Source organism: Pelecanus crispus, chromosome 11 (assembly GCF_030463565.1).
Source record: "Pelecanus crispus isolate bPelCri1 chromosome 11, bPelCri1.pri, whole genome shotgun sequence".
NCBI classification, from domain to species: domain Eukaryota; kingdom Metazoa; phylum Chordata; class Aves; order Pelecaniformes; family Pelecanidae; genus Pelecanus; species Pelecanus crispus.
This window is the reverse complement of record NC_134653.1, coordinates 6,427,837-6,450,446: the sequence shown is the minus strand read 5'-3', so window position 1 is coordinate 6,450,446 and position 22,610 is coordinate 6,427,837. Positions and strand designations below refer to the sequence as shown.

General features: G+C 51.5%; 1 protein-coding gene across 1 annotated transcript in view; it reads right to left on the bottom strand.

The window, feature by feature from the left end:
• Positions 1-20,864: 20,864 nt before the first annotated feature.
• Positions 20,865-22,610, bottom strand: part of MAD1L1 (mitotic arrest deficient 1 like 1) — a 383,288-nt gene continuing 381,542 nt past the window's right edge. The window contains exon 17 of the mRNA XM_075718490.1: positions 20,865-21,023. Coding sequence (XP_075574605.1) covers positions 20,865-21,023 — 159 coding nt within the window. The remainder of the gene's footprint in view (positions 21,024-22,610) is intronic.

Genomic DNA, 22,610 nt, shown 5'->3' with positions numbered 1-22,610 from the left:
GTCCTCACACAACTCGTGACTTAACACACTAACTGGACCAAAAGAAATCTGCAGCAGCTATTTTTATTCAGACTGTCTTTGAAACAAAATAAAATAAAAAAAGAGTCAATAAAAATAAAAGAGAGAACAAATTATGAAAAATCTATAAATATTCTATATAATATATAAAGCAAGATATTAAAATGTCCTCACATTGGTGAGATGCACCAAATTTGAACACAAACTTTACAAAACAAACAAACTGTGGAGTGAAAAAAAAAAAAGTTTTGTTTCATTTTGATTTTTTTTTAAAAAATAAGAAAAAAGAAAAAAATTGAATCTAAAAAGAAAGTGAAAGAGCGGGCAGAGAGCTGAGGTCTGGCGTTTCCCAATATTGCATTGCATGAGTCCCTATTCCGTGATTTTGTGGATTCTTTGTGAACAGTTTGTGTTCTTCCTTCCTTCCCTTCCAAAATCAACAGCAACAAAAACAGCAACAAAAACCAAAAAGAGACCAGAAGGAGATCCATCCTTTGGGCTGTTTTTGCAAACGGAGTCTTCCAGTTTAGACTTTTACCCGGTTGAAGGCCCGTTCACATTTTCACTCACTGAGAGGTTTTACCACACATTGCATTGTAAACTGAAGTCGTTAATTGTACAGAGAAAATTTCTATATTTGCAATGTTTGCTGTACAATGAGAAAGAGAGAGGAGAAAAAAAACAATACTACATCTACTAAAAAAAAAAATATATATATATATATCTATATTCACCTGTTTGTACCAGGTTTTAATCATGGATTTTAGAGAAAGAGATGGAGTTTGGTTTGAAGGACTTTTTTGTTGATTGGTTGGTTGATGGGATATTTTTTGGAGGATGCAGGAGTGTTTGGGTTTCTAAGCGTTTGGTTTTGATTTCTCCCAATTGTCTGTGTCCAAGTTCTCATCACTTCCAAGTACATTGACAAAAAAGGCACGTACCCAGACAAGCAGCATCCCCCACCTTATTCCAGGTGGGAGACCATCACCACCAGGAACAGGGAAGGACATGAGAAGTAAAGGGCTTTTGGTTGAGCAGGTGCCATCACTCAATGGGATTTCTCCTGTAAATTAAAAGGTATCCATCTCTCCCCCTAAACAGACATATCTGGCAAGCGGTGGCCCTTGGGGCCAGCCGCTGAAGGGTGGGTTATCCCCTTACCTTTCAAGATGGGGAGCCAGCGATGGGTTAGAGCAGAAAGCCTCTTGCTGCTCTCGGCTGGTGGTCAAAGGACACAATTTTGCCCCAATTAGCTCCAGCTGAGTTGCAAGCCCCCATGTCTCACCCCATGACTGGCACGAAAAGTGGGGGCCACACAAGGGTCAGGGAGCTGCTCTGCTCCCCCCATGAGTGTGTGGGAGCCCAGCGAGCCAATGCAGTGAGGCGATAAGCTCCCCAAATGCAGCCCTTTGGAGCCCTGCTGCTTGCCAGAGTTTTTCCCTTGCATCCTGCTTACAAGTCTCTTTGGATGGACATCCTGAGTCTTGATGGATGAGCACTAGGGCCCAGGAGCAAACGATATCCCATCCTGTTATTTCAATATTTCAAAGCGATTTTGACAGGTATTCTTGCAAAAGGTTATGTTTGTTCTGAAAGGAGCTGAGCCAGGAAGACATGGAGCAGGCTGGGAAGTGCACGAGTTCATTCCCCATGGTTATTTGTGTAGACAACAAACCATTAGCAGGGTTTCATAATAAAAGGCAGGCAATTTCCCCAGGAACATATTCGCTCAGCATGAGCAAAGGCACATTCCTCCACCTCCTCTAGGCGCCCCAGAACCTGCCCACAGCACGCAGCTTCCCGGGGTCAGTGAGCAGGACCTGGAAAGGGGAACTGAGGATCACCCCTCCCTTGTTTCATGACATCATAGTGGATCCCTTCCCAAATCTCAGCTGTAGCACCTGGACCAAAGCAAACCCTTCAGCTGAAACCACCTTCCCTTGCGAACCCTGAGTGCCTCCTGGAGAAACTGGAGTTGGTCAGCAAGGATGGATAGGGGAAACAGTAGTGGGGCCTCCTGGCACTGTTCCATGGTCTCAGGAGATTCCTCAGCAAGAGGCTGGGATGGTCAAAGGCGGTGGCAGCTCATGAGTTAATTTGGGCTCACATGCTCCAGTGATGGCAGTCACTGATAGATACTGAAAGACCTTCCTCAGTCACTCCCCCCAGTTCCCACGCCAGTTTGGAAATGGCAACGTGACCATCTCCACGGCAGCCAGGAGCAATGGCACAACCAGCGGAGCATAACGCCTTGCTGTGGAGGCAGCAGCACGTCAGCAACGAGTTCTTCTCTTTACCTGGGGCGAGTCATTTTGCTCCTCTCTGCCTCTGTTTCCTCCTCTGCAAAATGCTTCCTCGTGGTGTTGAGGGTTTAGGCTGGTTGGGGAGGCTCAATTAATTAATTGCCTGTCTGTGAAGCCCGTTTAGCTCCTAGAATAAAAGCTGCTATACAAATGCAAAGTTGTTAGTGGCATAAAACAGCAGGGGCAGATGAAATCAAAGCTTGATTCTGTTTTCACACCAGGATTTCACTGGTCATAAACCAACAGAGACCGACACAGGAAATGTGATACAGCAGCGCTGGCCTTTGTAAATTAAACACTTCCCAGATGCAAACTCTCTGCAGTTGGAGAAAAGGCGAATTAGAAAAGATCTAGGCCCCTCCATCTCCAAGGTGCCTCCAAGGGAGGTACCTGCACATGCAGCACCCCATACCCCCATAGTCGGTGGGGCCTTGCTGTGGGTCTCAGTGAGCTCCAGGTGGCTCCTTGGGTGCCAATGCAATGGCCATGCTTCTGAGTACCCTCCAGCCTCCTTGCCCTCCCTCCAAGATAGGGTGCAGTCCTGGCAGCTGTGGTCCACGTCCCTTGGCATGAGATGCCGCAAGATGAACTGAGAAAAAAGCCAGGCAAGAAAAAGGAAGAAGTCCTACTGTCCTCAAAGCCACCGTCCCATGCATGGACCTCCTGGGGTGCCTCTGCACAGGGCCTGGTGAGCTCTGTGCATGGCATCCTTCATCCCCCTGAGGCAGCTGCTTTCCAGACCCCTCCAAGGGCAGAGGGAGTGTTTCACCACCTGCAACATGTTGGGTGCTTTTCTTCCATATTTTGTCTCCTGTTCAACCACCAAAGCTCTCAAGCTGCTTCTGTGAAGAGAAGTGATACCTTGTCCAGCCAGGCTGTACCCATTGCCCCAAACCCATCCAAAGCACCCACCAAGCAGAAAGGAGGGGGCATGGGAAAGACATGTCCGAGTGAAGAGCAGGGGAGGCCAGGGAAAAAGTTTCTCCTTTGTTTTGCCCCACCTCAAGGGGCAATGGGGACCAGTAAACTGGGAGCCAACACAGAAAGCCACCACCAGTGCTGAGGGCCCGGAGATTCCCATATCCCTCTCCTGCAGCAGCCTGGGCTCTGCCACTGGAGAGTGTGAACCAAAGGAAGGGAAAAGAAAGGCAGGGAGAGTGATGAAAGGCAGGGAGAGGTGTTCAATGCAGAGGCAGGGGAAGGCAGAGGTGGTGGGAGCAGCTGTGCCCAGCACAGGACACGCAGCAGCCCCGGAGAGGCCAGCGAAGACATTGAGAGAAGCTGCTCTGAGAGATTTTTTTTTTTTTTAAGAGAGAGCAGTTGTTTCCCTGCGGCGATGAAACAGAGAAAAGGAGCAGGGGGACCCGTCACTGCTTCTTCCCCCAGCATCTCAGCAACACCTTCTCGTTGGAGCGTAAATCACAGCCCACATTACCCACAGCTCAATCCTTGCTCTGGCCAAGAGTCAGCAAAGGACCCTGTCACATGTTGAAAAGTCTGTATGACATCTAGAGCCTGAAAATTTTTTAAAAGCCTGTAAATTAGGACAGAAACTTCTCTCTATACGGGCATATGCCATTTAAGCTCAGCGTTCCTGAGGGCAGCCACCTGCCCCAGTGTCCATGTGTTTCAAAACATGGCCCGTGGGAAGGGCAATATCCACAGATAGAAAAATGGGGTGACAAAGGGTGGCAGTGGTGACCGGTGCTGCCTGGACAGATTCCTCTCTGAGGCTGCAGAGCACCTGAGAGGGGACGTGGCACCCCTGAAGCTCGTGGCTGCCTTCTTCTTCACAGCTGATCTGTGCTGGAGGTGTCATGCCTGCCCCCAGTCCAGCATTTGAGCCTCCTGGGGGCTTCAAATGGATCTGACGTGAGAGTGGGTGCAAATGTCATAGGAGGGGATCCATGAGGATGCATGGGGGCCTAAGGGAGGGAGGTGTTCCCCAGTCACCACCCAGACCATGACAACAGCCAGACTGTGCTGGCTCTGCTCAAATCAAGCTGGTGACCTGTGGTGCTTGCTGGGCAGTAGGACCTTTCCTAGGGATGTAAGTGCCACTGGAGCCATCTCTTCTCCAGCCCCACTGAGGCTTATGGGTCAGCCCACGCATCCACACCTGGGTGATGCCCAGGGCCACTGGAGAGCCGGTGACAGAGCAGGGCCCTGGGCACAAGCTCCAGCAGCTCAGCCAGATCCTGCACCTGCACACTCCCTCACTTCCAGCCACCCCAGCTAACCCCCCCCTCCAAATACTGCCCTCTGCCCCACTTCTAGATCAGCCCTTCCCTGAATAGGGGCTGGGTCTTGGCAAACCAAGAGTTCTGTTGCCCAAGACGCCCCAAACTCATCACTGTAGTGGATGTGGCTCTGCAGAAATCAGGAGCTGCAGCATAAAGCCCCCAGTCATGCGCTTGCTGCAGCCTGGCTGCCTGTCATGCTCTGGAGCAATAAATCACCTTGTTTGCAAGAGAGGGGGATTAGCAAGGGTGGGGGACAGTGTGGTGGAGGTGGTCCTATCACACAAATCCTTTGGGTGAGGAGGGATCCAGGGGAGAGCACGGGGTGCGCTGCGGCACTGCTGGACCGGACCCGAAAGCAGCAGATCGATGAGGGTGATTGAAGCCAGCACGCACTGCGTTGGGCTATTTTTAGCACAGCACAGAGCAGGAGTTTGGGAGCCCAAGTCAGAATTTATTTGCATCTGTGAGTGCTCGTCAGGGGGAGGACTGACAATGAGCTGCCCAGGCACAGCAGCACCCTCCCTGCCCTTTTTGGGGCTGGCTCACCTTGGATTCAGGTCCTTGGTGCACACCACGTCTCTCTCCTCCACAGCGCCCTGTGGGGACAGTACCATCACCACAAGGCTTGGAGCTGTGAGCACATGTTACACATGGACACGAGACGGGGACAGAAAAGAGGAGAGGGGATGGGCTTCAGAGGATGAAGGGGTTATTTGGGAAAAGCCTCAATCCTGCCTCAAATGTGCAAGGGGTGTGAACGGGTCTGGTCCTGAAGCAGCATGGCTGCAACACGGCCCAGCTCCATGGAGCAGTGCCAGGCATAGATCTTGGAGGTGCCCCAGTCCTCTTCTCCAGCTCCTCCCACCCCATTTACTCACCACTGGTTTTCCATCATGGGGCCATAAATTGTTTTTCCTGAATAGGTGCCTGGAGATTAAATTGTTCTTTAGAGAGAGATGTACAGCACATTTCCTTTCCTTCATCTCCAAACCACTGCTGCCAGCCAATGCCCCAAGGCGCTGAAGGCAGCGAAGCTGCTGGTGGGCATGGTTGGTGGTGCTGGAGAAACCACCCAACAGTTATGCCTTGGCTTGTAGCAGTGACTTTGGATTCACTTGAATTTACTTACACTCCACTTTTTCACATCTCCTTTGTGTCATACCCTCCGGTTTACCCCTCTCAGCCAGCTCACCAGCACCACCAGAAGGGTGGTAGAGAGTATCCAAATGCCACCTTGAGAGTTTTGCTCACTCCCCCCATCCCCCCACCCCCCGCCAGTACTTAATGAAGGGAAACCATCTGATCCAGAGTGAAGCTGCTTTTCTGGACTCAGTTTCCTCTGTGCAAGAGATGAGAAGACACAGAAGTATCAGGGATGAGGATTTTCACCACGTGGGGAGTAGCTGAGCAGGATGCTAGTTTTTACTCTAGTTTTGCTGCCCTCTCTTTTGGTCCAAACTGGGTGTGAATGTGCCTGTTTCCCTCCCTCTGCAACTTCTCTGTCGCTGCAGAGTAACCAAGAGTCTGCCAAGTCTCTAGTTTGCATGCGTGTGCCTTTTTAATAATTCAATGGGAACGTTAATGACACAGGGTGCACTGTTTTTCCTCGATGTGCCGATCGCTTCTCACATCCTACCAACATGTTTTTTCACACTCAGCTCAGCTGTCTGGAAGTAGCCATTTGCTGCTCACCTTTACTTACCTCACCATTAAAGAGCTCATTAATGCACTCCATCCTTGCTTTCTTTGGGACTAAAAGATTTCCATTTCTGTCTTTTAGCAGCTTTCTCATGGTTTATATCCTCTCCTCTCTTCACCATGCAATGCCCTTTTCTAATGAGCTCTTCTCTCCTGGTACATCTTCTCCATTAAGCTACGCAAGTGCTGTCCCCCGTGTTGTCTTGCTCATCTCCTGGGGTCTTTTCTGGGTCTATCATATTCTTTAGTGTTTCCAGCTGTGAAAGGAAGCGATCAGCCCCGTGCACAACATCCACACTTTCCTCCCACACCACTCGCCCTCCTTGCAGCTCCCCAGCCCTCCGGCCTGGCTCATCCCACCGCAGTGTCCAGCCTTGACAGCCTCCTCCATCCTTGCGTGAGCCGTTGGCTGCTTGCCCTGATCTGCAGGGGTGTGATGGGATGCCTCAAAGTTTATGCATGGTGCCTGCAGTTTGTCTCTACTGGGGGCCTCTTAAATCTTTTTTTTTCTCTCACTCAGCATCGCTTTTACACAGCAGAGCTCTCCTTGGGCATCTCCTGCCCTGCAATCAAGAGCTACCCAGCCCATCCGAGCGGCAGGAGGCCTCTCTGGGTACTGCGAAAGCTCATCTGTGGTCTCATAAGTAAACACTGGCACTCTTCATGTGATGCAGCTAAATTAATTAATCTCATTCCACCACATTTGTAGCCAAGGCACAGATTCCCATTCCCTGCAGTTGGTGCTTAAAGCCTGCTTCTCCCAAATGTGCCCTCCTGCCCCACCTGGGAGTTGTGTCGCGGTAAGATTTGAGGAGCGGGAGCAGAGCAGTTGTTGGGAGTTGCTCCAAGGGGCTGGCAGAGCCAGCAACCCCCTGGCCAAGCAGCCACGGAGTACATGGGCATGAACCGCCCACAACTGTCCATCTGAAATATCCCTGATGCATTCAGCTCAGTTCAGGCTGACAAAGAGCTTGTGTGCACAAAAGCTCTTTTCGGTTTTTTTTCCCCAGTCATCTCAGGTGTTGCAATAAGAGATGTTACCTCTCCACACAAACCTTATCTCAATTATATCCTTAGATCATTCTGGCTGTAACAACACTACCACCCACTCCAGAGTTCACACACATACATCTCTGCCTGGGAAATCCCAGGTAGGAACGTGACAGCCCTACACATGAGAAATCCTTCAAGCGCTGACAGCTGACAAGCCCCTGAGCTGCTCCACAGCCTCCTCCAGCCTTGCAGGGTGATCACGGCTTCTAAAAGACAGTCAAATGCAGACACCAGGGCTGAGGGTAAGACATGCACCAGGAGACTGGCAGCAGAGGCTGGGAAGAGCAGGCGCATGGCACAGCCACCCCAAACCCATTTCCATGGCTGAGCTCGCAACTGGGAAGGAGGGTGAGCTGTGAGACGTGGGATGGTTTCTGATCTCCCACCCATCTTGCAGTTCTGTCCTGGAGACCAGTCAGGTCCTGGCACAGCTGTCAGGAGAGTGGGGAAGCAGAGATGGAGGTGTTGGAGCAGAGCTGGGAGCGGCCCCTCACCACCAGAGATGGTCAAACCCTTTCTGATACAGTCAGGAGGTTCCTCAGGCTGGGGGACTGAGAAGTGCCTGGCCCAGGCTGGCTTTGGAAAACGGCACACCCAGGAAAGCCCATCCGTGGCTGTGAAGGACTCAGCCACCGACTGTGCTCCAGAGCTATCAGGAGAAGGGGTGGATTCACCCATCGGGTGTGATGTCTGAGTCAGTCCCATCCCCCTCTGCAAAGACATAGATGTATGTGGCTAGAGATTTCCAGGTGAGACAAGGTAGTTTGGGTAGCACCAGGGTACAAAGACCTCCTTTGGATAGCTGATCTTTCGCTCTTTCCCAAAGAAGAAGAAACCAAAACAGCACAAGGCATTGTAGGAAGATGCCAGCAAATGGGAGGAGACAGCTTATCCAGGGAGCTAATTTAGCTGGAAGGAAAGGGAAAGGTTGCAAGATGTTCCCCTATTAAGAAAGAAAAATAAATATGCAAGAGCAAGGAGCCAGAGGTTGAAGTGCCTGTGGGGAAGTGATGCAGATGCATTTGATTTTAAGAAGCCAAAGCAGAGCTGGGGCAGATGCTGGACCCAGAACAAAGGCTCTTTCAGCCCAGGACTGAGAAGTAAAGGTTAGGATGAGGCTTGAAGAGACCTGAAAACCACAGAGGTGAGTGAATTGTAAGCAGCACCACGCTTAATCTGAGCAGAATGCATGAAACTGGATAATGTAATTGGAAGGGTTATTTAAACTGAATATTCAGAGGGAAAAATAAAACATTGTAGGGAAAATAATAATACTTAGCACTTGTAATGTGCTTAGCATCTTCAGAAACTGGTCAGCCATTAACTGATTGCTCCTCTGCTAGGTCCAAAGGCTAATAAAAAGGGATGGTTCATTTAGTTATTTCACAGCTGAGCTTCTCAATAAGGCATGAGGAAGAGATCACTGCTCTCCAACATGCTGGTAAATAAACAGTTGGAAGTAGGAAAATACAACAACATCTCAGCACTTGGTCACAGCTTCTTGCTCAGCTCCTTCCTTGCTCAACTTGAGCTTGTCCAGACCAGAACCTGTGACAGGGAACTCATCAAGTGTGGGTTCAGGTCTCCAACAGTCCCCAAAATTGCTGTCTCCTGCTCAGGAACTGCCCCTGAGCCAGTGTCCACAAAAGCGTGGATGGGGAGTCCACAGGGCAGGAGTGTGGGCATTTGTCTGCAGATGGGTGGGGTGGGTGATATGGGCTCAGAGAGACCCCGACGGCGCAGCCCTATTGCCTTGGCAAGCGTGGAGGCTGGAGGGAACAAGCAGCCTTTTGAACGGCAATAAAGATGGAGGTATTTTATGTCTGTTTTACTTAAAAAGTAAACAGTTCCTTTTGTGTTTGATGAGCAAGCAATTTCCTGAACACTGCAGAGAAAACATGACACAGTTGCACCTCAGTGATTTCCAGCCTGTTTTCTTGGCAGCGGCAGCGGAGGAGCGGATGAGCGCCTGAGCAGCTGCCCCACACATGCTCCCGGGATGTCTGGGGGTGGCTGAGAGGCTGGGGGCTGCTCCCGGTCAGGTGCAAAGGGAAACAGCTGGGAAGAGGAAACTCATCAGGATGGAGCCATTCAGCCTGACACATGTCAAGCCCCAACATGGGCGAGCAATGAACCCATCGAACAGCAGGTACTGCCAGAGGCTTCGCATTGTGGCCCAGGTGCAGGGTCACTCACTCAAAGCCAGCAGCTGCTGTGGCCGGTGAGCGCTGCCCGAATCAGCCTCACCCTGCCAGTGCTGCCCATCACACAGCCCTGGCGCTGAAAACCCCTTTTTTTGTATTGCTGCTGTGGGAACCAATGCAAAGTTCATTTATGCCTAACCCAAACCAACCATCCCGGGGTTTTGGTGCTTTGCAAAGTGGCTGTCAGTGCATTCTCTGCATGTGCCCCCGCCTGCCACCGTTCCTCCTATGCCACCCACTTCATGATGGGTTTTGGCCTTATCAGCTTAGATACCCACTGGAACACTGGCCTCATCACTTCAGAGACAGGGAACTGCATGGATGCTCAGCTGCCCCCATAGAGGTGCCCTATTTTTTTGGGGCAGTGGACACTCCAGACCCCACTTTTCTGGGGCACGGGTTTCCCAGAGACCCTGTTCCAGGTGTCCCAGCCCCATCCTGGAGGATGTCTCCATGGGGCTACACAGCTGGGTCCCACCAGCCATCCCGGGCCCATGCAAGGTCTCCAGCTCACCCATGGGCTGCTGGGGCAGCAGCCAGGAGAGGGCAATGGTTCACCCACGACCTGCCCAACCCCAGCAGCAGAGAATAGCTCCTAGAAGATGCTGGGGAGGTATTCCCTCACCTCACTGTTGGGTGATCCAAGAGGGATCCTGCTGCTTTATAGAGGAAATGCAGAAATATTCATCTCTGAAAGCGTTTGCTGGGCTAAAATACATTCCTCCCACCACCACCCCCCACCACTCCCCCCCGCCAGAGCAGACCAGAGCCCAGGGCTGAACTCAGCTTTTCTGGGACACGTCCAGCAGCAGCAGTGCCATCATCAAAAGCCTTTAGTGGAGACAGGGGTTGAGGGAGCTTACTTTCCCCTGGCTTTTTGCCCCAGGCACTGCCTCCTGCTCTCTCAGCTGTGCTTGTGGGCTTTGTGTTTTCTTTCTCTTTCTTCAGGTTTTCTTCTTCTGAAGTGAAATGTTCCCCACCTCTGCTGCTAGCATGGCCCTGTGCTGGGAGGATGAGTCGGGTCAGAGCAGGAGGAGGTGAGCAGGGACTCCTTAAACCAGTGTTAACACTAAGTGCCTCTCCCCCAAGGTGGCTTTTGCCTGAGTGAGGCGTACAGGTCAGGGCCTCGGTGATTTATAGTGCAGGATGCATCCTCAGCATCTGGGGGACTGGGGAAGATGCTGAGTGCAGAGGCAGCAGCAGCCTTGCCCGGGTCGCTAACACGTGTTTCTGACTGGAAGAAATTTGGGATGCAGTGTGCTAAGGATGCCATGCTAACTTCTGCTAAACGCTCACGTACAGCCGGGTAGCAGATATATGGACTGTGCAAGACACCGCCGATTTTCCTCTGCCTGTTTTTGGCATAACGAAGCCCAATGGGTGTGTATAAACAAAGCAAGCATCTCTCTCGCTGGACCTCATGCATCATTTATAGCCAGCTTTTCCATGGCACAAGAAACATTTACATATGCCAGCATTAATTCCGAACGCCACTTCAAAGCCATCTCTGTCTAATGAACCCCGTGCGCTGTGCACAGCAAATTCCACCCGAAAAATAATTAGCAACACACGCCACCAAAGCATTACAAGGAGAACGCAGCACACCACCTGCTGAAGCAAAATGAATGCCTGATTTATTTATTTTTTCCCACTTTTTAGCAACATTCAGGCGCTGACTCAAAGCTGTGCTCTGTTCTTGGCTTTTGTCATGTTTAACCCCAGCCAGCAACTAAGCACCACCCAGCCTCTCGCTCACTCCCCCCTGGGTGGGATGGGGGAGAGAATTGGAAGATTAAAAGTGAGAAAACTCCTGGGTTGAGATAAAGACAGTTTAATAAGTAAAGAAAAAGCCGGGTATGCAAGCAAAGCAAAACAAGGAATTCATTCACTCCTTCCCAGCGGCAGGCAGATGTTCAGCCATCTCCAGGAAAGCAGGGCTCCGTCATGTGTTAACAGCTATTTGGGAAGACAAATGCCATCGCTCCGAACGTCCTCCCTTCCTCCTTCTTCCCCCAGCTTGATATTGCTGAGCACGACGCCATGCGGTATGGAACAGCCCTTGGGTCAGCTGGGGTCAGCTGTCCCGGCTGTGTCCCCTCCCAAGTTCTTGTGCACCCCCAGCCTGCCCGCTGGTGGGGTGAGAGGCAGAAAAGGCCTTGACCCTGTGTCAGCACTGCTCAGCAATAACTGCTCAGTAACAACAACCCTGTGTTATCACCACTGTTTCCAGAACAAATCCAAAACATAGCCCCATACCAGCTGTTATGAAGAAAATTAACTCTAGCCCAGCCAAAACCAGCACAGTATGTAGGGCCCTGGGAAGTGTCATGTTCCCGCTCTGCTTTCCAGGCTAGGGGTATGATTGATTTGGGGGTGTTGATACGTTTTTCTTAGATCACACCTGGACTGAGCTGTGCAAGACCCTGCTGATTTCTCCGTGTTGAGGGTGCCTGCTGGGATTTAGCTCTGCATCCCTTCCCCTGAAGTTGCATGGGTCCCAGGCTTGCAGGGTGCTGAGCCAAGCCTTGGACTGATGGCTGCGAGCAGGATGGGACACGAGCCTCACCCTGGTCTGATGTTCCCATAGAGCCTTTAACCCCTGATTAGCATTAGCCTCACCAAGAAAAAAAGGAATTGTAGATGAGCTTGGGAGATGAAGGTTTTGGTGCCCCTACCAGCCATGGGTCCTCCCATCCTGTGCCAGCTGCAGGCAGCCCTGCTGTGAGCAGAGCTGGCTTTACCAAAACTACTTCTTAAAACTGTGTTAGAGCTGCAAAGCCCAGCTCATGCTGGGAGGAGCAGCACGTTTTGCTCAAAGCCTGACATGGTGGCATTGCTGTGGGAGACCCAGGTCACAAACCACCATGGTAGAGGGACAGAAGACAAACCTGGGGACTGACGGCGCCAGGGTGATGCCAGGATCCTGGATTCCTCCAGGTCCTGTCCTCCTCGAGTGGAAGGAAGATGCTTTGCAGGGCGCTGCTCTCAGCCAGGTGCTGCATTGCCCGTGTGTCTCTCCAGCATCAAGCGGTGGTATTCAAACTGTCAGTCTCTGACTTGCTAGGATGCAAGGGGTTAAACTGTTCTTCCTATGCAAATTAGGCTTAATTAATCCTTTTCATCAGTTGCAAATATACCTTCTGAACCCTATTAAAAACATGAATATGCAAATTCAGACCTTTTTTAATACTCATTTTCAAGGACTTGGAGTCAGGCTTGATTATTCGATTCCCGTTAACAGCCTGTAAAACCTGGTGCAAAATTTAATTTCCATTTTAAGTTACAAAAAAAAAAAAAGAATCTGTTGGTAATTAAGCTAATTACAGTGTTACACTAAAGAGGAGACAAACAAGGAGGACAAGATCATTCATTACATTTAACACTGGTTACAGGACCTGGGGACTGTGCAAGGCCGGAGTTAACCGTGAAGCCAGGGAACAGCAGAGATGGAAATGGGGTGCATGTGGGGAAGCTGCAACTTTTGGGGGGCCTGGCGCCTTCCTTACCTGGGGAACATCTCTGCTTCAGCCCCATGAGCCACCTTCCTCCTCCTCCTAAGGAGAGAAGCGAGGAAGAGGAGGTGTAGCCAGGCTGGGTGGTGTCGCGGGCATTGTGGGGTCTCTGCACAGGGCAGGAATGAGCTTGGGGTTGGGGTTTCAGGGCAACCTGTAGGACCACCCTATCTGCTGGTGTGACTGGGGCTGAGCACCCCATGCAGGTGAGATTTCCATCCTCCCTGAGTGCTTTTGCTGTACTAAAAATATACGTGTAGGGTGCAGAGGGGCGGTTAGCTGAACTGGCAGCACATGGGAGGAGACACGTCCTGCAGACAGGGCCGCATGTCCTGCTCTGCCACAGGAGCTGTGATCCTGTCCTCGCCAGCGAAGCTGGCAACTCCGTTTGCAGAAGCAGAGCCCTTGGGGAAGACCCATGACGAGGCTCTGCAGAGGCACCTACAAACCACTGCTCCACACCCATACTGGGGAGGCAAACAGAGGTACAGGATGTGACCCCCTGTAGCTCACGGCCGCGGCCAGCATACACTGGGAGCTGCCAACCAAACCAACTCAGCCTACAGTGAGTGCCACCGCCCAAACCTCCCTCGGGGTCACCTGTTGGGGCTGGGCAGTCAGCGCTGGTGGCTCCCAACTTGCCCATCAACCTTCCCGTGCCTCCCAGCTCTGCCTGCGTGTAATTAAATAAAAAGTGCTGCTATAGACTGTTAATTATGGTTTACCACTGCAGTGATCCCTTAAAATCAGTCATTAGCATGCCTAGGATCTATTCTGCACTTGGGTGTTTTCTAATGAGTTAGCAAAGTTAACAACTGATTTGTCAGAGCTATAATCCTCACCTCGGGGCTGGCAGCTCAGGAATGGCAGCACGCCATGGTGGGCCCGTGCTGTCTTTCTACGGGGCGAAGAACCCCACAACCTGGCTGGAAGCACACAGGTGATGCTCTGCCTACATAAGGCCAGGGTTTGGTGTCCGTGATACTGGTGCACTGGGCAGGAGAATCCAGCATTGAAATGAAGTGCTGGCGTTACCTACAGACTTACCCAAAGACATCCATCATCGGCCGGATGGATCCACCCAAGAGATTGGTGCTATCTGGGGGCCTTTTCTCACTCCTCCTCATATCAGCTCCCAGGACTCACAGCAAGAGGAGCTGTCACTTCAGAGCATGCCACTCAAGGGCGGCTCTGCCTCGTAACAGCGGGATCAGAGCAGGAGCTGATCACGTACATGCCCAAGGACTGGAGCGTGACTCCTAAAGCAAGCTGCAGAAAAACACGTGCACGTGGAGGAGCGGGACAGCCGCAGCGTGAAGGGTGAAAGAGGGACAGTGTGATTTGCCATCACCCCCTTACGTATAAGGCTGGTCTCCCTCATGCACTCCATGGTCAATGGGGAGTGGAAGGCACCTCCAAACCGAAGGACCTAAGTAAGGTTCATGCTCTTAATTTCTCTTTAGGAAGACCACTTCTTGGTAGTGGTTATGGGGACAGCCTGGCAGATGAAATAGCAAAGGTACCAACAAAGCTAAGTGCCTGCAATCGTACAGCACAAACATTACCCAGTAGATGTTCATGGAGAGAGGAAAGGTTCATCTGCCAAAATTCAGAGTCTTTCATCTGCCTGGAGAACATTTTCCATCACGTTGATACCAGAAGTTTCCGATCACCAGATAAATGGAGTGTGATGACAGAGGTGATAAGGGAAATGCTCTTGTCCTCTAGCCAAGCCCTGTGCCTCTCACGTCCTCTTGCATCTGTATCCTCCTGCCCTTCGACCTGTCTGGTGCATCTTGTCAACAGGATCGTATTTTGGAGGGAGTCAGGGATGCAGAATTACCTTCTCAGTCCCTACAGACAATCAACTTGCTCCCCGAACCATGAGATATGATTGCCCTTATTATTTTAGCTCACATAGCAGCGAGTCTTGTTAATGGTCATAAAATTATCTAGTCCTTATTTAAATCCAACAACCGTCTGTGTTTCAATGACCTCCTGATGGTCTCTGGCTTTGTTCCAGGTTGAAGAGGCATCAGAGGGACCAGGGAGGAAAAAGAGGCAGTGGGAGGATTAAAGAAAAGCAACGAAAACCACAACAAGCAACAGCCAACAAAGATAATTCAAGTAAAACAGGGAATATTAAAGAGAGCTCAATCAGTCAGCTGGAGAGTTCAAAAAAACACAACCTGTCACAAAAAGAAGGAAGCAGCATCAGGTAAAATTAGCAACACTAATAAACTCATCAGCACTGGAGCCCGGGCCAGGAAACAGCACAGGGAAGATGAAGGGGCCGGGAGATGCTTGATCCCATGTTGAGGAAGCAGGAGAGAGAACTGACACAACCTGAAGGAACGTGCTTCAGTGGTGGTTTGGGTGGACACCAAAGACATGGGCTGCTCCCGAGCCCTCCAGCATCAAGGAGCTGCCTTTGTGCTCCCTAGCTTACACGGCAGTGCTTTCTTTAAAGTGTATTTTCCTTCTGTTTTGTGCCTTGCATTTGCTTTGAGGGAAAATGCGCACACAAGGAAGGCTGGAGACCCAGCCACCATGGGTGGAAGGAGCAGGAGCAGCCGCTGGAATGGCTGCCCAGGGCCAGGGTCTGCAACAGGCCCTTAGTGAAGGCTTTGGCCAGTGATTTCTACGCAGAACGTTTCTGAAGCAAAAATCTCCTATTTCCTTTAGATGCCAGACCGCTCTCCTGTCCTTTCAAATAACATCTGTGAGCACCCGGAGTACCAAAAAATTTTACAATAATAATCCCCCCAAAGAGAAACAAGAAATGAAAAAACCCCAAGCAGCACAGAACTGTTTTAATGTAACCAAGCTCCAACACAGATTCCCATCAATTTTGCAGCAAACCTGAGTCATGAAATTAACAGTAGCATCAGCATATTTCCTATTAGCTAGGGTTCCTTTTTCAGAACAGATCATACATTCCTACCCTATTTTTCTAGACACTTGTGTCAATGCGATATCATCAGATGCCGTTCAGTTGCTCTTCTTAGCCTGAAAAAAGCTTTCCTGTTGGGAAGGATGGGATTTTAATATTTAAAAAACCGACTTCGTGAAAAAGCCTTGCTGATTTTTTATTTATTTATTTATTTAATATCCCTCCCCTGATCAGAGTGGGTGCGTTTTGTAGCTTTTAAATATCATGCAACTTTTAGCACCGCTGCTATTAAATCTGAATCTGCTGTCACAGCAGGCAACGTGAACGTGATTTACACCAGCGCGGAGAGCCTGTTCTGTCCTCCCCAGCTACTACACTTGCCTCATCAAGAACGCACCATCGTTAGCTACGGTCACCTGGCATCTGATGCTGTCATTGTTTTTCCAATGTCTTCGAAAAGCTAAAAGCTGTAACAGAACCAAACCTGCCCTGGCTGCATCATCTCCCGCTCCGAGCAGCACTGGCTGCCGGGGTCCAGCATTAACTTGGTGATGTCCTAGGAAGGCTTTGCCTCTCTCCCCCGAGGCTTACTTTGACATGTCCGCCCATCAGCCCAACTCACACCATTCTCAGCTGTCTCTCAGCCCACTGCTGGGGTTGGGAAATGAAAAGGGCGGGTGCTGCTCCGTGTTTCTTCCGTGTGTTGGAGAGAGCGGAGGGGAGCGAAGGAGCACGGACAGCGACACTGGTGTCGTGGCTGTGGGATGCTGTGTCTGACCCCACTGATCACGAGCCCCGGTGGGATGCTGCTGCCTACCTGGGCGCACCGTAGGGCTGCGTTTGGGGTCAAATAACCTTCACTGCTGGCCAGCGTTGGGAAGCCATGACTGGGAAGTGATATTCCTATTTTATAGAGCCTGCGGTGCAGAAGGGCTCACTGGCTTGTCCTGGGGCAGGCAGAAAATCCAGCAGCCAGGAGCAGGATCACTCCTGCCCCATTGCTCTCCTTACCCCATCACCTCTGCACCTCCGTGAGCCAGTGCAGCTCTCTGCTCGAACCCAGCAGCAGTGGGAGGAGGTATTTGGGGATGCTCATCCCCCTCCATCTTGGCCCTCCTGCCCACCCAGAGCCCAGGGCTGCCCAGACACTGGCCACATTGACCACCCCTGACAACTAACCCCAGCTGCGCTGGGAGAGGCAGGAGAAGGGAAGAGGCACTTTGTGAGGAGCTCTGGAGAGGGCAAGGCCTCTCTGCGCTTAGGGAGTTGGGAAAAACCCTGGGGGCTTGTGGGAGGGGGCAAGGCAGCAGCGGCTGTACGACACCGCTGCACACCCTCGGGCGGGCTGTGACCTGTGCCTTGAGGCAGCGGCTTTTGCTCCATGCAGTGGGGATGGAGAGGGGAGGGGGCCTCCAGCCAGAGCCCCACTGCAGTCAGGGGCGTGCAGGAAAACCAGCAACTTCTCAGCCTGCGAGGTGGGGAGAGCCCGGGCCCAGGCTGCCACGCAGCCTCCAGAGATGGTGTCAGTTGGCCAGCAGGAGAAGATGGCTTTTCTTTCCTTAGTTTAGAAACTGTGGCTTCCCTTTCCACCCAGCACCACTTCTTCCTCTCCATACGTCCCCAGCCCCGCTCCTGCCCTTTGCTCCCTAGGTAGCCACCTCCATCGCAGCTTCATGCTCTCCCTGTTCACCTTCCCTTCCTCCTATAGCGTTACATGGAGATGATCCGTAACTAACATCTACGAATCCCAAGCTTCTCATGGCTCATCCCAAAAAGATTTCTCTAGTCCCTTCTCAGGCATCACACACTTCCAGGACAACTCTCAGGCTCACGTGAACAACATGCAACGATGCCAAAAGAGCCAGGAGATGCAAAGCCAGAGCAAAAGACTCCCGGTTCAGAGATGTGACCTTAGGAGAGGCATGAACATTGCCATACCTGCCTTAGCCAAGAGCTCTGCTGCTTTCAAGGACCGTATGGCAGTACTTGGCAGCACTTTGCCCCTGTTTGGTACTTATGTATGCAAGCAGATGAAAAAGGTTGATCAGTAGAGGAGCGGGGGCTCACAAGCAGTTTGAGTGAAGACAAGCTTCAGGCAACACTGCAAACAAGACAGTGCTCCGACACACACAGTCCCCCAGCCGTGCATTAATAAATCATATTTTACAGCTTATAGCACATAAACCCAGCGAGCCGTGCATGGAGACCCAGCGAGCATACGCACACTTGTTAACACTCTCGCCCCTCCCCTCCAACCAACTGCAAATTTATTACCGATCTCCCAAGATTTTCTACAAGGGTTTTCCACCAGTGGGGCTGGAGCTTTGCAAGGGACAAGCTGAAGCCAGATGTGACTTGTGCCCCTATCATCTGGGTGGTTGAAGCCTGCTGTACCACTGATGGCAACCAGGGTCTCTGCTTTCACTGCCCTGGTGGGCTGCCCCCATGGAGGGGAGATGCGGGGGGCAGCGAACAGAGCGGCATAGCCCTGCAATGGGATGCCAAGCCCTGTGTAGCTCAGCACGGAAGGAGCAATCACTGAGAAATTCAGTGTTGCAGTTACTCCTTGGAGCTCCATCATGGCTGAGACGACCACTATAAAGGCGACAGAGACGGAAGGTGCTGTGGCAGCAGGGTACAGCTATATGTTTGGGGCTTCATCCTGAATTTGGCATTGGAACTGGAAACTGGGGAGTCTCTGCTCCTCTCCCCCATGCCCAACCGCAAGCCTGTGTCCCACAGGTGGCCCAGGTGGCTTTGCAATGGTCACACTTCCACGTGAACGTTTCCAGGCCTCCATCAGCAAGCCTTAGAGCTCCCAAAAGCCCCAGTTTTGCATAGCGCCCAAGCCTGCTCGCTGTGCAACAGTGCTACACCCCGAGCAGGGCAGGGATGCTGCTGGCCAAAGCAGGACAGTTACCCCAGCAGCTTCCCAAGGCCTGAGCAGGGCCAGGCGCTGCACCACACCAGCACATCTGGCCAAGCACCCATCCTCATGACACACCTCTCCCAGGCATGCTGCTGTATTAAACTTAGTTGAACAAATCAGTCTTGCTGGGAGAACCGGGCGCAGAGCAGTAATTCATCTGTCTCTCCTCCCCACTGAAGGCGTCTCGGAAGACTACTGTGTTTTCTACCCCAACTTATTATCCTTTCACTCTTGGGAGGCAACTTTCCAACGGGCAGAACGTGTTTTCCCTTGTCACTCTCCAGCATCGCTTCTCGCTTCACCCGTGTTTTGCTAAGATAGAGGGTTTATTGTAAACTTATTAATTACTTCATTTCTCCTGCGAGGAGCCAGGAGAAAAATTTTCAGAGGCAGCCAGGATCTGCTATTGTGTTGGCGGAGGAGGCGAATGCGGCTGACGTCATGATTCATTTTCCCCATGACTGAGGAAGGCAACTCTCAGTGCCACGTCGCGCATATGAATCAGGCAGCGTTCCCCTGGCACAGCATGCCAGGCAATTCATCTTCCACTAGGACTTCTTCAAGCAGAAGAGAAAACACCAAACTTTTGCTAGTGCACTTCCTGCAAAACCCTGCAGAGGGGAGGGGTGGGAGATGGGGGCTGCAGCCTCCCCAGAGCACATGCTGTCCCTCCACCTCTGATCAGTTGGGTCTATAGCAGCTTTTTTCTGTGCCTGTAGAGACATCAACAGGTCCCAGAGTGACTCCAGCATGCATGGCCAACCCTGCAGCCACTGTGAGCATCTGAGCTAACTTTCTAGCCTGCTTACTGCTACCTTCTCTCCAAGCTCAGGAAGTATGTTCCTGCTAATATCAAGAGGAAATCAATATACACAGAAGTTCATAACAAATTAATTTGGTTTACAGCATGAATGAGACTTGCCTGGAAAAACTGAGATAATGATGTCCTCACTTCTCAAAGCAGTACCAGCATCAGACCATTGATGGACAAGTCGTTACCATGCTTTACACATGGGAGAGCACAGTGTATATCCCAAATAAAGGAATCATACATCCAGTTTGGGAAGCAACACTTTATTCTTACAACAGAAGGGCTATATCCATTGTAACACAAAATGTCAGACTTCAGGGGATGCTCCATCCTCCATGGAGGAGAGGAGGAGGGAGGCCCCAACAAGGTGAGCAGGTACTCACAGCCTGGCGGCAGGCAGCAGCAAGCTCACCCCAAAGAGCTCCCTCCCACCTTCTGCAGTCCTGAGATGACCACAAGCCCAAAAGTCTCAGTAAGGAACAAAAAGCATGCCCGTGACATGAGCACACCACACAACACAGAGGTGCCAACACAGGTATAGGGTCTTCGAATGGCCCTTTATGCTTGTGCTTGTCTGCTGAGTGATGGCAGACTCAGGTAACTGGGTATCTGGAAAATAATTTCAACCCTGTTGAGTGACGAGCTGTTTGCAAGAGCAGGAGGTATCTGCAAAAAACCTGCTACTCATGACTGATCCTTCCCCAGGTCCCTGTCCTCAGGGACCAAGCCCTTGGCTCCTACTAGGAGAGGACAACCATGGGGGCAGGAAGCACCAGCCTCCCGCAAGGCTCGTCTCCCTACTGGGGCCCAGATTTGGGGGATCCTTTTGGGAAAAGCTGTGAACGGTGATGCTGTGGTTCCTCAAACCAGCAGTTGTTCCCACCATCTTCCCACAGATGCTGAGACAGTCTGGGGAGTGATGAAGACATTTCCCAGTTCAAAGGTGGGGCTTGGGCCTTGGCACAGGAGAGCCCTGGGATGGAGCTAGACTTGCCCTCCCACAGGAGGGAAATGATGCTTTTCAGAGGGATCGGTGGGGTTTGGGAATCAGCATGAAAGAAGGGCGAAGAAGGAGTTCCCTGCAAAACAGAAGCAACCCAATGCCACAGATTAAGGGTGGGTGGGGAGAATTTGTCCTCGCTACCTCAAGTGTCCTGCCCAGGGGTGCTCCATGCCTGGCTGATGGCTGGCAGCAGGATGCTAAGCGATGGTCTGGCGGCTGAAGAGGTCGAGGGTGAGGGCGCTGAGGAAGGCCGGGATGCTGTCCTGGCGAAGCAGGTGGAGTTCAATGAGCTCCCGGATGGTTCGCGAAAACTCTGTTTCCAGAAGCTGCATTTTTCCACCAGAGGAGCTGGAGGCCTGAAGGGAAAGGAGAACAAGCCCATTAACAAACAGGGTTTTAATTCACCTCCCGTGACGCAGGGGAGAGGTAGCAGTGTCGCCCTGAAGCCTCCTTCGGCACGGCTCAGCCTGCAATCACGGACACGTTATCTGCTGCAGCGCAGGTGCTCGGCACACGGCGTAACTGGGCTGTTATTGAGTTGTGCATTTCCAACGACCCCTCGCGGGACCCCTGCGTGAGCCTTTCCCAGTGACAAATAGTGCGGTGGGGAGACGAGCGGTTTGACCATGCTGGAAAGAGGCTGCACAGGGGCCAGGCTGTGCCGCCGGCGCAGAACCGGGGCGCCTGTATTGGGGTCACCATCGCAACCACCGCCCAGGTCTCGGGTGGCAGGAGCTATGCACAAGGGCTTTCTCTCCATGAAAACACTTATTCCTGAAGTCATTCCGCTTCTGTAGGAGGAAGCAGACCTGTTTCTAATTAACACGGCTCCTTCCCAACAAGCTGCTGATCCGCCCTGCATCCCTAAAGTGTTTCTGGATGTTTAAATCAGCCCGGCAGCGCATAGCCAAGAGCTCCAGAGGAATTATTCCAGAGATGCTCTCAGGAAAATAAGGAAACTCAACATGTGGGAAGACATTACAAATCTCCTGTAACACATAAAACAAGCAAAAAAAAGCTAAATGCAAGAGAAATAAGGAATTCTCGAAGTCTCTCCTGTCCCCAGAGGCACAAAAGCTGCTTGTTTATTAATAAACAGCAAAAACATCACAGCACAAATGCTAATTTTTCCCCCTGCCATTTTCCTCTTCAGAATGCTCCCATTCCTAACTTGCTCTGCAGCTCTGCTTCCCCTCAGAGCTGAGACAGGGCTGCACAGGCGGTGCCAGGCAAAGCCGGCATCCCCCCGGGGCGGGCAGGAGCGGGGCAGACCCCCACCCCAATGTACGGTTGCCAAAAGCCAGAGCGGAGGATTGCCATGTGAAGGGAAAAACATGGCTTTACCTGCTAGGAGAGAAGGGAAGCGATAACTGACGAGAGCCCTGGGGAACCTGCTTGTTTCCAATTTCATGTTCTCAGGAGCCTCGATACATTTGGTTATGAACTTTTCATGTATGTGTCACTTTGGATTGCAAAGAGCACAAGGTACTGAGGATGCCCCCATCACCCCTGAGCCAAGCAGGGAATCTAAACAAGGTTTCCACGTGGAAAAGTAAATTAGTTTTTGTTTAAATCCGCTCCACTTTGGCTTGGTTGTTTTCAGCAACTCCAAAGGCTGTTCAGTGCTTTAATCTGCTGCTTACTGGAGCTACCCGACTTGCTTTCTGCGCATCTGATGTACTACTGGGTCAGATTAAAGAGGCCAAGTAGGAAGAGGGCAGAGATGGCAGATGAAGAAGCCAGTGGAGGCACGGGGAGGGACGTGCATCCAGAGTCCATGTAAAGCCAGAGACGCAACGTGAGGCTGTAGCATAGCTGGGAGCTAGTACACGGGCTGGATGCTGTGAAAGCAGCACAGATTTTGTTTTGCAAATCCCCCCCTGGATTCGGCTGATGGGAAGCACCGGTTTTGGAGGAAGGTCCGAATATTATGAATGCATCGC